The 17,690-nt window shown below is 38.4% G+C and overlaps 2 protein-coding genes across 7 annotated transcripts in view; one reads left to right on the plus strand and one right to left on the minus strand.

Moving 5' to 3' along the window:
- The window catches only part of ARMC10 (armadillo repeat containing 10), a 30,707-nt gene extending 17,111 nt beyond the window's left edge, over positions 1–13,596 (plus strand). Inside the window, exons 3-6 of the mRNA XM_032643006.1 lie at positions 1,972–2,106; positions 5,825–6,001; positions 10,873–10,944; positions 11,839–13,596. Of these exons, the coding sequence (XP_032498897.1) occupies positions 1,972–2,106; positions 5,825–6,001; positions 10,873–10,944; positions 11,839–12,090 (636 nt within the window). The 3' untranslated portion in view covers positions 12,091–13,596. The remainder of the gene's footprint in view (positions 1–1,971; positions 2,107–5,824; positions 6,002–10,872; positions 10,945–11,838) is intronic.
- Positions 12,763–17,690, minus strand: part of NAPEPLD (N-acyl phosphatidylethanolamine phospholipase D) — a 49,727-nt gene continuing 44,799 nt past the window's right edge. For all 6 annotated transcript variants that reach the window (XM_032643000.1, XM_032643003.1, XM_032643001.1 and 3 more), the window contains one exon: positions 12,763–16,339. In XM_032643000.1, coding sequence (XP_032498891.1) covers positions 16,211–16,339 — 129 coding nt within the window. In that variant the 3' untranslated portion in view covers positions 12,763–16,210. The remainder of the gene's footprint in view (positions 16,340–17,690) is intronic.

A 17,690-nucleotide genomic window follows, 5' to 3' on the forward strand; every position in this document is an offset into this window, starting at 1 on the left:
TTTAAGGACATGGTTTACATTGTACACAGGGCTTATGAGGATGGTTCTGATGCAGGTGCTCCCTAGACCACACGCTGACAACCACGGACCAGTGTAAATGGCCTCTGCTTCCTCCCCCAACTACCCATGGAGAAAAGTAAAACAGTTTTTGTCATTATTTTCAGCTAATGCCCTTTCTTGACATTGTCATGCATGCACAGTTTTGAATTTATACTTCATTTTAGTCCGTATTTATCCATCATTGTCAAGGTTTACTCTAAAGCTCTAGAGATTTATAGGGAGATACAAGGAATATTTGTCTGTTACTCACATTTCAGTTGTAAATGATAGAACCCAACTTAAATTATTTCAAACCAAAAAGGGAAAATATTGAGCTCAGTTAACTTGGACATCCAAGGGTATCATTGGTTTCAGGCACAAGTGTGAATATAGTTCAGGGTTACAGAAAAAATTATCAGACCTTCTCTTTCTCTGTCTTTTGGCTGCTTACCCCTGCTTCTTTTTGTGTTTTGATCTCTGTCTCTCTGGCCACAAAGAGGTTTTCTTCACAGGGATGGAAAGAAAGCCACTGGCCTCTCAAGCCTTCATCATTGTAGCTTATGATCTGAAAGGTGGAGTTGCTCTGCTAGGATAAGTGCCAACCCTATGGATTGATTGTTGGGCCAAAGCACCCTGGACCGTGATTAGCAAGGCCTGGCTCACATGTGCATCCTGCAGCCAAAAACAACAGGGATGGGTGTGAACACAATTGACCAGCAGTCCCACCAGGGACTATATAGGATAGAGGAGGTGTTGTGTCTGCCCCAATAGAAAGAGGGGTGCCAGGCAGACGGAAACAACAGATGGTGACTAGCTTATTAGCATGCCTGTATTGGGGTTATTTCCGATGCCATAGTTTTATATTCCTCTGAAACAAACTGTAGTCAGAGTGAGGGGGTCAGAAGCCACTGGTGAACAAGTACTTTCTTCAGTAATGGGAGTTGGTGTCCCTCGTCATCAATTATAATGCCTTCATCTGCTTTAACAGTACCGTTTTTTTTTGTTTTTTTTTAAAAGGGCTGTTTTCTAGTAACCACACATTCTTTGAAAGAACCTGGAATTGCAGAGGGAAGACTTCTTTATCTCTTTTTCTGATAGAATGGCATGTTTTGGCCTGACAGGAGTCATTTTCAGCTTATTTTTCTTGTGAGGAGTGAAAGTTTATGTCTCTTTCAACGTTGGGACAAAGGCACATAGTATTTAGTGTTGCATTTGATTGTGAGAAATCTCCAGATTATTTTTCCTCTGAAAATTTGGGCACCATTTCCAAACTGTGGAACTTTAATACTTCAAGATGTTAATAAGTTTTCTTCCTCTCCCCCAACTGAAAAATGATCTTTATGGATAAAGTTTATAGAAGTACTATATTCAATACTCCCCTCTCGGAGATTCCAATGCACACGAACATAGGATTGCGTCAAAATAAAGAGACGTGTTTAGTCTTGTTATACCCAGAGTTTCTCAAAGTTACTTATCCATGAAAGCTCCCTTTTTTTAATGGAGCATCTACTAAAATCTTGAGGGATTAGTGTTCCAAAGTATTCATTTTAGCAAAACAGTACTGTAGTGTTCTAAATCTTAATGCATTTCCAAATTGGCCTGTAATAGAGATATAACTTATTTCAAAGTAAAATAATTTTGTTTGTAAATTGCTTTGAGATCATTGTAGTAGCTCTTGTAGTAGATATAAATCTTCATTGTATATCTCCATGCTATAGTTTAAATATTACATATATTAATAATTTATTTTCAGTTGCTTTCTTTACCTATAAAATTATGGGTAGTAAACTTTTATAAAAAATAGGAATTAGAGGTTGTATATGGGAACAGTATTTCCAAAGAGTCATTAGTTTTTATTTGTATTTGTAGATGCAAAGAATATAATGAAGGGGGGTGCATTTTGAAGTCATGGTCCTGTTTTTTCCCTCTTAGGTCACGATTCGTGAATTGGGTGGTATTCCAATCATTGGAAGCAAAATCAACAATCCCAACCAGAGTATTAAAGAGAAAGCTTTAAATGCACTGAATAACCTGAGTGTGAATGTTGAAAATCAAATAAAGATAAAGGTAAGTTATCTGAAATCACAAAAGGTAAAGATTTCTGTAAATGAAAGAGAAAAATAACAAAAAGGTAAGTAATGAAATTTTAGTAGGCCATACTTTATAACTTTATAGCCAAGAATTATTTTTATTTTTTTCCAGCTTTATTGAGATATAATTGACATAAATATTGTATAAGTTTAAGGTATACAACATGATGATTTGATACACATATATATTGCAAAATGATGACTGCTACTGTATAGCATCGGCAAACACCTCCATCACCTCATAATTACCTGTGCATGCGTGTGTGTGTGTGGTGAGAACATTTGAGATCTACTCTCTTAGCAACGTGCAAGTATACAATATAGTATTGTTAACTATAGTCACCTTGCTGTACATCTGACTCCACAACTTATTCACCTGATAACTTTGTCTGCTTTGATCACATCTCCCCGTTTCCTTCACCTGAACATTCTCCTCTCTGTTTCTGTGAGTTTGGCTTTTTCAGATCTCACATGTAAATAAGATCATTCATTGTTTGTCTTCTCTGTCAGACTTATTTCACTTAACATAATGCCCTCAAGGTCCATCCATTTTTCACAAATAGCAGGATTTCCTTCTTTTTTATAGTGAATAGTATTCCATTGTATATACACACCACATTTCCTTTATCCATTTGTCCATTGAATGACACTTAGGTTATTTCTATGTCTTGGCTATTGTGACTAACGCTGCAGTGAACGTGGGGGTGCAGATGTCGCTTTGAGATAGTGATCTTGTTTTCTTTGGATATATACCCAGAAGTGGGATTACTGGATCATATGGTAGTTCTATTTTTAATTTTTTGAAGAATATCCATACTGGTTTCCATAGTGGCTGCACCAACCACCAACAGTACACAAGGGTTCCTTTTTCTCTACATCCTTGCCAGCACTTGTTACTTCTTGTCTTTTTTTTTTTTTTTTTTAATTTTTTTCGGTACGCGGGCCTCTCACTGTCGTGGCCTCTCCCGTTGCGGAGCACAGGCCCCGGACGCGCAGGCCCAGCGGCCACGGCTCACGGGCCCAGCCGCTCCGCGGCACGTGGGACCCTCCCGGACCGGGGCACGAACCCACGTCCCCCGCATCGGCAGGCGGACTCTCAACCACTGCGCCACCAGGGAAGCCCACTTCTTGTCTTTTTGATAACCACTCTACTAGGTGTGAGGTGATATCTCACGGTTTTGATTCGCATTTCCCTGGTGATTAGTGACGTTGAACATCTTTTCGTGAACCTATTGACCATTTGTATGTCTTTGGAAACATGTCTGTTCAGGCCCTCTGCTCATTTTTATGGAGACTTAAGTCAGAGGAAGGAGGGACCTGAACCAGCCAATAAGAAGTGCAGTGGGGCTTCCCGGGTGGCGCAGTGGTTGAGAGTCTGCCTGCTAATGCAGGGGACACGGGTTCGAGCCCTGGTCTGGGAAGATCCCACATGCCACGGAGCAACTAGGCCCGTGAGCCACAACTACTGAGCCTGCGCGTCTGGAGCCTGTGCTCCGCAACAAGAGAGGCCGCGATGGTGAGAGGCCTGCGCACCGTGATGAAGAGTGGCCCCCGCTTGCCATAACTGGAGAAAGCCCTTGCACAGAAACGAAGACCCAACACAGCAAAAATAAATTAAATAAATTAATAAACTCCTAACCCCAACATTAAAAAAAAAAAAAAAAAAAAAAGTGCAGTGGACTTCTGAATTGGGGGTTCAGTTTAATCCAAGTGTGGTAAAGGAACCAGGCCAAAGTCAGATAACATCAGCAGGAAGACACAATAAATGAGGAAATTATGTTAATTCAACATTTATTGAGCTCCTGCTCTGTGTTAACAGAGTTTAGAAATGAACGTGATTAGCTCTTGTTTTAAGAAAGCTAGAAGGAGGGATGAGGCAAGTCCACAGATAGTTGTAATTCAAGGCAGAACATGATGAAATACTTTAAGGAAAAATACAAGTAAAATATCGTAGAATACACAGAAAGGAGAGATTTCATTCAGAAGTTTCTGTAAAAGGTAGAGCCCAAGATGGCTCTTAAGACTGTCTAAGCTTTCTACGGGCAGAGTTGGGGAAGCAGGGAATCACAAGAGAAAGGAGGAACAAGTGAGGTGGGCACGGCTCCAGGAATAACTGAGCTGGCCCATTTGGTAATCTTGTTGCTAGACCTGAAATGGAGAAAAGATTCAGAGCTAACAAGGATGTAAATGCTCAGCACATTTTAGGAAATGCTTTGAAAGACATGAGCATCCTGTGAAAATACATGATTTATAATGATTCTAAGGAAATGCCATTTTTTTTAAAGGATGGATGTATAATGAAATGGTGCCCGAGGACAGCCAAATTGACTTGTAAATATCATTTAGATCTTGAAACCAGATTAAAATTGTAATCTCTCTTTGCTTTACTGCCATTAGGTAACATGAATACATTTGGATATTTTTAAAAGTTAATACTGGCTTATGGGACAGTTGGTAATTCCTTAGCATTTTATGTAAGGGAATTTTTCTTACCAATTAGAATGTTTGGTGGAGTTCAGACTTAGGTGAATACCAATTATTTGTGAGACATAATTTTTCCAAGCTGGAGAGATCATGGCCAAACATAGAAAATAGAGTTTCAGAAAAATTTCCATCACCCTGGGTTTAGTTTAGATCTGTCATGTGTGAAATAGGAGTACTACTGGCATTGCATTACTTTTTGCCAGTGGCGGTTTACAATATTATGAAGGAGTAGTTCATATACATATACCTCGGTAAATAAGAACCTTGGGCCAAATAGAGTTTGCCTCTGCTTAATTTTTTTTTAATTAAATTTATTTTTGGCTGTGTTGGGTCTTAGTTGCTGTGCGCAGGCTTTTTTCTCTAGTTGCTGTGAGCGGGGGCTACACTTCGTTGCAGTGCGCGGGCTTCTCATTGTTGAGGCTTCTCTTGTTGCGGAGCACGGGCTCTAGGTGCGCGGACTTCAATAGTTGTGGCACGTGCGCTCAGTAGTTGTGGTGCGTGGGCTCTAGAGCGCAGGCTCAGTAGTTGTGGCGCACAGGCTTAGTTGCTCCGCAGCATGTGGGATCTTCTTGGACCAGGGCTTGAACCCGTGTCCCTTGCATTGGCAGGCGGATTCTTAACCACTGCGCCACCAGGGAAGCCTTCTGCTTACTTTTGAAGGAAAGAACTCTAAAGAAAAGTTCTATTTGACTTTGTGTCTCCCCCATTCTTTACTTCTAACATGATATCACCCCTAGATCCTACTGTTCAGGTACTTAACCATGGTACAAAATGGCCCTACAGGTCTTCTTCCTCATCCAAGTGTGCCCAGACACAGAAAGGCAGACTGGGTTGGGAGGCCCCCCACTGGTGTTGGGAGCATGGTCTCTGGGGTTGGACACTGCTCCACCAGCTCGTTACATTGGGCAGGGGGTCCAAGCTCCTGGAAGAGTTTAAAGTCCTTGTCAGTAAAATGGCCATAATAACAATGCCTCATTAGAGTTGTCTCAGGGCTGAAGTGAGGTATATCTGTAAAATGCTCCATGCCTCCCATTAACAAGGGCAGCTTAAAAAAAAAAGTCACCCAAGTTTGAGGGCTGGATACAAATACCATCTTTCCTAAGGAGCAAGTCTCATCCTGAACAATCACCCTGTTCTGCTGTGCAGAAAAGTTACGGTTCAATAGCAAAATTTTGGAGATCCTAAGACGCTCACTTTTTCCCCGCCTTCAGGTGTACGTCAGTCAAGTCTGTGAGGATGTCTTCTCCGGCCCCCTGAACTCCGCTGTGCAGCTGGCCGGACTGAGGTTGTTAACAAACATGACAGTGACCAATGACCACCAGCACATGCTTAGCAGTTACATTACAGACCTGTTCCACTTGCTGCTCACGGGAAATGGAAGCACCAAGGTATGAAGGAAGTGGTTGGTCATTACTTGCAGTACAAACAGCTCTTGCATCCAGTTTATTAAGATTGGAATTCAGTTTACAAGTCACCCGTCTTAAGTTGATACTCCTCAAGAAAGAAAGTTCAAAGTTTACTAAAAACCCTTACATGGGCGCGAGAAAGTATATTATTTTTATACCCTAATATTGAATTTCAAAGTTAACTTGTGAAAATAATCTGTTATTTCACTTATCAATAGATGGGTATTCATTTGGTTTTCTGAAAATCAGTTTACCTTTTACTGAAGTGAAATAGCTAGCTTCACCCACACCAGATACAGGACCATTGTGATTCAAAGAAGTCTTTGAGTGACAGTGCTGGGTAATTGAGTTTTTTGCTTACCTCAGGGTTAACAGAACTTTTTTTTTGATTCGACCATTGTGTGTTGTAAAATCTTTCTGAAACTTATACTTCTCAGTATAAGTTAAGACCTGTTATGTATCAATAGATGTAGGAGGCAACAGAGTTGGAGCTGAATTAACTGGGACACCCTGTGAAAACTGCTTGAGTAAACCCCTCATATTGGTGTGCATTCGTACCAAGCACCACTTTTCAAGAAATACCATAAAAACAGAAGGTAGAGTAATCAAAGGCTCTAGTTAGTTGAGTCAGTTGTTCATCAGTGTTTTACTGTATTGGTCTGTGTTCTCTGGCACAGTTGAAAAAAATGCATGAGCATGTTAGAGGGACTAAATGTGAAGCCAAACTCCAGATAATCAAGTTCACTGAAGTTACGTCTGAGGTTATCAAATTGTGATTACAGCAGAGCCTTACTATAGTCCTTTTAAAATTTGTTCTGAGATGTTTTTATATGGGCTTTCCACATTTCAGGTAGCCAGATTTACTTAGATCTGGTCCAAGATGTACCCGAAGGCATTCAAAATTAAATGTAATAATCGTATCAGCAATATTTTAGGAATAATGCTCCATCCATAGGCAATTTCCAAATGCACACACCTGTGAACACCCCTCTCGCCAGGGGAACAAGGTAACTTCCAGCCCTTGACCCCATAGAAACTGCATTCTCTCTACCCCATGGCATTGGAGCTGTTGGAAACTCTTCTGTTTCTCTCTGCAGCTACTTTGCCCAAAACCTCAGAGGCACGTTGTGTTCAGAGCCAAGTACCTCTGGCCTTGGGGCTGTATATATATCTGTCTCAGAGATGGTTTATATTTTATGACATTTTGAGAGTGACTCACACCACAATACTATGTTCATTTTTGGTTGGTTTTGTTTTTCCACTACATTGCCTAGCAGGTATATCTGGGATAGAAAATTTGCTTTTTTCGTCTGTCTGGGAGGCTAACCACCAGTTGTTTCTCCATTAAACAATGACTTTAGGGACTTCCCTGGCAGTCCAGTGGTTAAGACTTCGCCTTCCAATGCAGGGGGTGCGGGTTCGATCCCTGGTCGGGGCCGCTTGGCCAAAAATCCAAAACATAAAACAGAAGAAATATTGTAACAAATTCAATAAAGACTTAAAAAATGGTCCACCTCAAAAAAGTCTTTTAAAAAAAATGAGTTTAAAGTTGCAACTTGCAAATGAACTTTTGAATAATGATCCATTTGTAAGTGGAAAAATGTATCCATTTTAGATATTTTCTTAGTAAAAAACCACCAACATGAATTTTTTAAATCTTTATTTTTAATACGTGATCTCACTCTACTATAATAACCTCTTGGGTTCAACACTGATTCATAACTAAATACGAATAGTAGAAGGTGAATTTAAATAAACCTTGTGTTTGCTACATCTGCCATGAGAACAAAAGTAAGAAATGGCTTAAAAGAAATGTCTTAGAGCCACCACCAGATGGCATATGTGACACAAGAAAAAGTTACGGTTCAGTAGGACAGACGGTGGTTTCAAAACAAAATCATACGTTAACTGTTTAATCTGTAGTTGTACTCTAACTTTATATATATATATTTTCACCTTTAACACACAAGACGTAAACCCAGGTCACGAGTCTAAAAGCGGGCGGCTGATTTCTATCTATCTTTATACTTTTTATTTTATATTGGAGTATTGAGTTACAATGTTGTGTTAGTTTCAGGTGTACAGCACAGTGATTCAGGTATACATATACATATTATTTTTCAAATTCTTTTCCCATTTAGATAAATACAAAATATTGAGTAGTTACCCGAGCTATAGAGTAAGTCCTTCATGGTTATCTATTTTAAATAGTGTTTATATGTTAAACCAAAACTCCTAATTTATCCCTCCCAACACTGTTCCCCGGTGGTCACCCTGTTTGTTTTTGAAGACTGTCTGTTTCTGTTTTGTAAATTAGTTCATTTGTATCATTTTTTTTTTTTAGATTCCACATACAAGCGATATCATGTTTGTCTTTCTCTGTCTGATTGACTTCACTTAGTATGATCATATCTAGGTCCATTCACGTTGCTACAAATGGCATTATTTCATTTTTTTAAGGCTGAGTAATATTTCCTTATATATGTGCCACATCTTCTTTATCCATCCACCTGTCGATGGACATTTTAGTTGCTTCCATGTCTGGGCTAGTGGAAGTAGCCCCGCAAGGAAGGTTGGGGTGTATGTGTCTTTTTGAATTATGGTTTTCTCCGGATATACGCCTAGGAGTGGGATTGCCAGATCATATGGCAGCTGTTTTTGGTTTCTTAAGGAACCTCCCTACTCTTCTCCATAGCGGCAGTCACCAATTTACATTCCCACTGACAGTGTAGGAGGGTTCTCTTTTCTCCATGCCCTCTCCAGTATTTATTGTTTGTAGACTTTTGGATGATGACCATTCTGACTGGTACCCCTTGATACCCCCTCGTGCTTTTTTTTTTTCTATTGGAGTATAATTGCTTTACAATATTGCGTTAGTTTCTGCTGTACAGTGAAGTGAATCAGCTATATGTATACCTATATCCCCTCCCTTTTGGTCCTCCCTCCCATCCGCCCATTCCACCCATCTAGGTCGTGTCAGAGCACCGAGGTTAACTTCCTGTTTTATAGCAGGTACCTGCTAGCTCTCTATTTCATGCGTGGTGGTATATGTCGGTACTGATCTCCCAATTCATCCCACCCTCCGCTTCCCCCACCCCGTGTCCACATGTTCTTTCTCTACGTCTGCATCTCTATTCCTGCCCTGCAAATACGTTAATGTGTACCATTTTCTAGATTCTAACTATATGCATTAATATATAGTGCCTGTTACCAATTTACATTCCCACTGATAGTGTAAGAGGGTTCCTTTTTCTCCATGTGCTCTCCAGTGTTTACTGTTTGTAGATTTAAAGATGATGGACATTCTGACTGATGGGACATGATGCCTCATTTTACTTTTTATTTGCATTTCTCTAGAAATAAGTGATGTTGAGCATCTTTTTTGTTCCTCTTGGCCACATGTATGTCTGCTTTGGAGAAATGTTTATTTAGGTCTTCTCATTGTTTGATTGGGTTGTTTGTTTTTTTATATTGAGCTTCATGAGCTCTTTGTATATTTTGGAAATTAACCCCTGTTGGTCACATCATTTGCAAGTATCTTCGCCCATCCTGTAGGTTGTCTCATCGTTTTTATGGTTTCTTTTGCTGTGCAGAACCCTCCTGCACTCTTTGAAATTTATCATGAACATGTATTAATTTTATTTAAAAGTTTTAAATGATAAAAACAGTAAAAGTAGGGAAAGTCATCTTTCTACTTAACAAATTAATATGTACAGTGTGATCAAAGGAATGTGTATTAGGATATGTATATGAGAAAATACCAAACTTAATATCATCTCTAGTCATGGAAATGTGAGTGAATTTCCTTTTCCTTTCTGCTTTTCTGTAAAAAACAATGTTCTATAGTAAACACATAATGCCTTTGTAATTCGAAAAAGGTTTATATAATAATATCCGGGTCTCTTCCAGGGAGTAATGGAGGGCACATTTGTCACTTTTTCCTGATTTCAGTCTGCTCTCCCTGCTCCTCACTTTCTGCAATTTCAAGTATCTTGTAGAAAGTATACTTTTACATGACTTGCATTTTTTTTTTGGCTGCGTTGGGTCTTCATTGCTGCACGCGGACTTTCTCTAGTTGCGGCGAGCCGGGGTTACGCGTCGTTGCGGTGCGTGGGCTTCTCATCACGGTGGCTTCTCTTGTTGCAGAGCGTGGGCTCTAGAGCGCAGGCTCAGTAGTTGCGGCGCACGGGCTTAATTGCTCGGCGGCATGTGGGATCTTCTCGGACCAGGGCTCGAACCCGTGTCCCCCACATTGGCAGGTGGATTCATTTTTTTTGAATGTTTTCATTACTGACTTTTCAGTTATAAGTGATGAGTTCTGATATTTTGGCCAGTCAGCTATAAGATAACATTTGCTTATTTATGTCACTGCGTAGTTAAATGATTGTACAGTTTTTCACATAGAAACGATAAGCTCCAAGAATCACAGAAACCTAGTATAAAGCACCATATTGTTAGTCTTCACAACCAAACTATCCCCAAATTTTCATACTTGAAGTAGGAACCGGTTTGAGAGATTCGTTTTTTTGTTCTAAAGATATTTCACTTAACAGTAAGCGTAATAAAGATTATTTATGTAACACATGTTAAACTTACTCTGTGTTAGGTATTTCTGTGCACCAGGGGTGGGTAGCTAAAATGTTCATTTTCTTCCTGTCTCCCTATCAGTATAATTGGAAAACTAAGGTTTTAAATAAGAGGAATTGAGAAAGCTTCATGGAATGGAGAAAATTTGAGTCAGACGTTGAAGAATAGGCAGGACTTTAAAATGTGGACTTGGTTGGGGGACAGCATGCCAGGGAGAGAAAAACCCACGCTTGCTAGTCTGAAATAAACCAATGTTCTTATTTCAGGTTCAAGTTTTAAAATTGCTTTTGAATTTGTCGGAAAATCCAGCCATGACAGATGGACTCCTTGGTGCCAAAGTAAGTTCAGTAGCTTACATATTTGTTTTGTCCATACAAATATATAGATTTGGACAGACAGATCTGGAAGGAAAGGACTTACCTCAAATATTAACAGGGATTATCTCTGAGGAGCAATATTAGAGGTGGGTTTCTTTTTTGGTTCTTTTTGCTGATACGAATTTCCTAAAATTTCTGTAATGAACGTATTTTACTTTTAAAACTCATTTTGAAAAGTTCTCCCTAGCAATAATGAATTATATTTTTTGGGGTACTTATATATCATCACATGTTTTATATTTGACCTGCTTATGTTCAGTGTATCTTAGTATCCACTGACACACTAGTATTTATGGAGGCCGCAGTATGTGCCTGATGCCAGGCTGAGTGCCAGGATACACCAGTGAGTACAGCATTACCTGGTGCTTGTCCTCGTGAGCTTACAGTCTAGGGAGAGGAGACAAAATATGTAAGAAAGGAGCAGTTAAAAGCTGTGGTATTTTGAAGGAAGCATAGGTTAGTGCTGTGGTAGAATGGACCTCAAGTCCTATAGAAAAGGGACCTTGTCATATTCATCTGCTCAGCCCTATGCCCTGCACACTGTGTTTGGTGAATTAATGAGTTTCCATGATGACTGTATATGATGGATCTTAAAGAGGAAATGGGTGTTTTTTCCAAATGACTGCATTCTAGGATTCCAAGGAAATAGTATTTTTTAGCTAAAACACAAAACCTTTTTTCCATTAGTATATGACATAGGAGTGCCTAAGATTTTACACATTTACGTTACGCAGTCTTAGGGATAGTTTTCTATGACAAGATTTTTTTAATGCATTTACTACAGCTTTAAAATGTGAACATACACATGGAAAATGTTTTCGTATATTTTTTAATCTTCATTGTTTCCTACTTCAGGTGGATTCATCATTCCTTTCCCTTTATGATGGCCATGTAGCAAAGGAGATTCTTCTTCGAGTTCTCACACTGTTTCAGAATATAACTACCTGCCTCGAAAAGGAAGGCCGTTTAGCTATTCAGCCAACTTTCACTGAAGGTTCACTATTTTACCTGTTATATGGAGAAGAATGTGCCCAGAAAATGAGAGCTTTAGTTTATCACCATGATGCAGATGTGAAGGAAAAGGTAACAATGATACCAAAATTCTAACTGGCTGGTCATATTTTTCCAAAGAGTAATGCAGTCTAGAAATACTACACATAAACTTCTCATTTTTCACCTTCCTTACAAAGGGATTCTTTCAACTGCTTGAATTTAAACAAACAGTAAATATCACCTTCCATCATTAACACAGCTACAACTTGCCCTGGTCTTGGACCATTTTATTGATACCAAAATAAGAGCTTGTTCTGAAACCATTTTGTTTTTATTTTGCTTTTTGCTAAGCTACTTCGGTTATCCTCTACACGGAGTGACAGTGACCTTTTTATGTGTAAGCTACCCTTCCACTGTTGGCAGTGATTTGCAGTTATGCATCTGGGACAGCAGCAGTATGTTTCATAAGCGCCCTAGGAAGGACCCGAGATCGATCCCATACTCCCAAGGCCACCTGCCACTCTTTCAGGTCTGTTCTAATCATTAGAATCTATTCTAGTCTATGTAAACTGTTAGAAATGTTTCCTAGTACTCACCCACTCCCATTCAGTTTGATGTGTATAACATACTGGGATCAATCAAAATCCAACCAAAGGCAATTGGTTAAATCAGTTATATAGTTCTCAGAATGAAGCAAGTCTGAATGTGCTGATGTGGAAAGACATCCATGAAATATGGCTGTTTTTCAAAATACATGTTGTAGAAAAATATGACCCCATTTGTGGGTTTTTTTTTAATCAAAAAATTTATGCTTATATATGGACAGAACACTTCTTTCATATATAGGCATTTTGGTATATATATCTAGAATGAAAGCCACACTCCTGAGAATAGGATTAGGGAGTGAGGAAATGACTTTTCTATGTACACCTTCTAGTGTTTGAATTTTTTACTCTGGGCATAAATTTCGTAATTTTTTTAAATAAAGAAGAAAAATGTCACAGGATTTTCTCCCCTTAATTGAAAGAAGTTTTATTCATTAATTTTCACCCATATTTTACATGATTAAAATTATGAAAAATTCTCAGCAGTTATTTTTAATAGTATTTGTATCCCATAAGCTACTCTAACAATTTATTGATTGATATATTTGAATTCAGCCAGGTTCTCCCCTCCAGGTTTTGTAATATTCAAGTTCATAACCACCACCATGCTTAGTTATTAAGTAAATCAATTTGTAAGCAGAAGCTTTCCTAGTCTTGTATTTAAGGCAAAGCTTTAAGAGAAGAGTACTTTAAATTTCATTTGTAAATACATAAATTTCCATAGGAAGTCACAAATCCTCAAACAGAAAAATGTGCTTTATATCAGGGTTATCTTGATACAGAACTGAAACTTGGGAGACGTATTTTTACAGTAGAAATATGAAAATTCTAAATTAGCTACAGCAGTAATAATGTACATTATGAAGGCTAAGGATCATTTAATCAAGTGATGCAAACATAAGTATTAACTCCCTGAAAGGCACATTTCTTTATAACAATTTTGCTTAATCTTCCTCCTTGTTTACTGAAAATATATATTCAAAATGTACACATTAAAACGAAGATTTGATTTCAATGTGCGGTAGCAGCACTGGATTCTAAAACACCCTCTCTTCTTTTCCTCTATTATTAGTTTGAACAAATAACGTTTCCTGGAGATCAGAGCATTGAGTTTGAAATGTCGAAATGCTAGAGAAAAGCGGGGAGTCATCTAGAAAGAATTCCACAGGGAAAGTGCACAGTTCGATCTTTACCTATGTAGGTCATGGCACATCTTACCTTTTTTAGGTGGGCTTTCTCCTAATTGATGGTCCCACCCTCTTGGGCAGTGAGTTTCAAAGTGTTCTTCAGTTATCACGGGAGAAAGGGATTTCAATAAAATCATACATGTTGGTATGGATGCTGGCTAATCAAAGAGGAAAATGAAATCAACTTAGAGGATGAGACAATGAAAAGGTATTATGACATGTATTAGACTGAATGGAGGGAACAGAGTGGATTCGTCTTTTCAAAATTTGTTTTTGCTTTGTACGTAAAACCCTTCAAAATGTGGATAGGAGAGATGAAGCTCAGTGTACTTCCTAATGAACAAAAACGTCAAAGTGGAAAGAATGCAAATGGACATAAAACTTACAGCTTGGAGGAAGCCTAGAAAATGAGGCAGGCCCAATTCAGTGGAACTTAGAACATAATTTAAAGTGCCTGGGGACCCCTCAGTTAAACAGTACATGTGAATACAGAGTTAACATTAAGGCCACTCAAGGAGAAGAAATAATTAAGCAAGATGCGCTTGGCTTGCTTCATAGAGCAGAGGTAAGAGATGAATTTTCCGTCTGGCGTGCAACAGCAAGGAAGGTAACCACAGAACTCTGGCTAGTATTAGGGCAACCTATGCCAAAGCTAATCCACCATAAGCCAAACGTCTTGATTCCCATCTGTTTGCTAAATGTTCCTTTGGAGTGAAAAAGTGGTTTGTTTGTTTCTTCCTGAAAGTTTACAGGGAAATTTTTTGTGCTTTAGTGCCCACGAATCATATATTCACTTATATTACATATACATTTCCCCCTGACAGATTTGCATCTTTGTAGATAAAAATGCTAAATTTTGATAAATATTATTTACATTTATCTTGGCTATTATTCTCCAAATTTACAAAATGTGGGAGACAAAGTTGTTAGTCCTCAATGTTTAGTGTCCTTATATGCTTGAATATATATTATCAAAAGCATTATTAGCTTATTTTCCACTTTCAAATCTACCTATCTGTATTAGGCAGTGATATCTGAAGATATCATTTTCTCCCTTACATTTTCCAAGTGTTTTTTTAAAAAAAAGACTTATTTATTCTTCACAGTTTTGGGAGGTAGGTGAAAATCATCCTCTTGCTGCACGTGAGGACACTGAGGCACACTGAGCTGAGGTGACAGAGAATCCAAGGCAGAAGCAGGATTAAAAGTCAGATTAAGTGGCTAACATGCATATATATACGTGGAAATAAATTACAGGGCACTACCTGGGTAGCATTTGGTGTAGGAAACCTATTTTGATTATTTTGTGTGAATAAAGTTCATTTCACTGAGGCTGGATTGGGAAGACAGAGTGGGCCTCTAATCAGCTCTCTCATTTAGGAAGGTTCAGAGTAATGGAGTGCGTGTAGAGCCTGTCTAGGACTAAAACTCAGGGCAGTGGACTCCCAGAATCACTGTCTTTTTTTTTAACCACTAATATTCCACACTGGCTTAATATAAGTAGAACCGTGCTTAAGGATCGTGTAATATAAAAATATAAGAGAATCATGTAAAACAGAAAATATTTATAAAGCTCACTGACATACTGGGGTTTGAGCTAAGAAACCAGAAAAAATAATGAGTATATATATATATATATAGAGAGAGAGAGAGAGAGAGGATGGAATATGGAAAGAATAAAATTTAACTCAAAGTGTATGGTCTATTAACATTTAATATCTGCATTTATCTTTGTAAATTATTTCCTTGCAGCTATATTTGTGCTGAGCAGGTCTGACTTTTAGATTAAAAATAAAACATTTCACAAATCATGTTCTCATAACCACACTTCCCCTTCCTCTGCCCAGCTCAGAGGGCTTTTGATTTGGGGATTGTAGGTATGCCACAGAGTATATTATTCCTCTCTTTAAAAAAAATGGTAACTCAGCCCAAACTCCTATGTTTAAAAAAACAAATCTCTTAACATTTGGCATATAACCATGTGGGGAATCAATGTCACCATTTGCTCTAACATGACTGTAAGAAATATGTTTCTATGTGCAGGCCTGTGAGAAAATCTAGGTAGGTAGACAGCCCTGACTTACCATGCAGAAGGCCCCTAAGAATAGAAAAACAGAAATGAGTTTTTAAAATCAGTTTTTCATAATCTCAAAACTCTACCACTAAAGTAGAATGCTTTAGTAAAAAAATCCATTGCAATGTTTATGTCACTGAGACATGACCGAAAATCCACATTAGCCTTCATTATTTAAATGACCCACCTCTGAACTCTTCTCTGTTTATAAGAACTGGCAGTCATATTAGGAAGCAGGTTACAACATAGAACACAAACCTGCAGAAGTTGTTTCCAAATGTAAAAAATCGTAATATTCATGAATTTCTTAGTCTTTTTAGATTTATATCCGATGATGCCTTTTTCATTAAAAGCTCCTGTGCTCATATTTACTCAAAGTTGTCATCATCAGTATTAAGGTATCTTGACTCTCCATGCTTCAAGACAAAAAAATCTTCAGTCTTAAGTCCATATCTTTCTAGAGCCTCACTCAGTTTCACTGGAGGTTCTAAGTAATGCTGGCAAAGGGCAGAGAGAAACAAAAATGGAAAAAGATTAAGCATACATATATTTGGGGGGATATGTCAAACAAGAGTTCAAACTAAAATAACCGACACAGCCTACTTAAAGTAATGCTCTTCCTTTTCACTGAAGCATTAGCAAATGAGTCAATCATACTTTCTAATATAGAATCATTAAGCCAATAGAAATGTCATATTTATCAATCTGTTAACACCATGCATGTCAAATTTGGCCAACTTAGATTGAGCATTATTAGACTGCATGAACTCTGATCACTATTTCCCTATATGAAATCCCAGTCTAAATGGAATCAATGCTAAAGAATTAAGTGTTACCAATAGTTTGGGAGAACAGAGAAACTTAGATTATAAGGAAGAGTATGTGTGTACAAGCAAACGCTAGAGAAAATATTTTTGGCTGAAGAAGGGTTGTCATCCCCAAACCCCAACCAAATACTGATTCTGTAGTCTATGGATTGAAGAGGGGCCTGAGGAAAAGAGATTTAACAGGTGGAGTTACCTTTTGTTTCCTCACCTTTTCATAACTCAAAAAAACATAAAGACAGCACACTGTTGAAGAATGTTTCAACATACTCAAATGTTTACCAAATAAACTGAAACCACTTGAACATGTGTTATAGTTAAAGAAAGCAAAAGGTATAAAAGAAATCATTTCACCAGTTATTTCTCTTTTGAGCTAAATATTTACAGTGTATATAGTAGCTATTTTTACAGCGAATAAAGGAAAAAAACACGTATTACACAAAGGGTTTTTTCCCCAATTTCAATTAGAAAAGCTATAAAATGTTAAAATTAAAGCAGAAATAAAAATCAAACAGTCTCTACTCTGATCGCTGGTGGTAAGTCTGCTTCTACCCTCCATGCAGCAATGGCTGGTGAGCACCCAGAGAGCGGCCAGGTCAGTGAACTAATAAAAACGCTTGCCTTCCTAGAGCTTTCATCCCAATACAGAGACAGATAAGAAATGAATAAAGAAAACAGTATCTGAGTGGATGACATGTTCTGGATAGAACATAGTTGGTAAGTGTCGGCGGTGGAGGTTTAATTTTAAATACAACCATCTAAGAAGTCCCCTTGGAGATGGCAACTTGAACAAAGACCTGAGGGAGCAGACTGCACCAGGCTTTGTAGGCAGCTATGAGGGCTGTGGCTTTGACGGGGAGTGTGATGGAAAGCTGCAGGTCCTTCTGGCACAGGAGGGTCACAATCTGATCTAAGGGATAAAGGCCGCTGCCCTCTGCAGCATTGAGAACAGACTGTAAGGGGCAGTGTGGCATCAGTGACGGCGGTAAGAGGTACTCAAAGTCTAAATACAATCTAAAGGATG

Source organism: Phocoena sinus, chromosome 9 (assembly GCF_008692025.1).
Source record: "Phocoena sinus isolate mPhoSin1 chromosome 9, mPhoSin1.pri, whole genome shotgun sequence".
Taxonomy (NCBI): Eukaryota; Metazoa; Chordata; class Mammalia; order Artiodactyla; family Phocoenidae; genus Phocoena; species Phocoena sinus.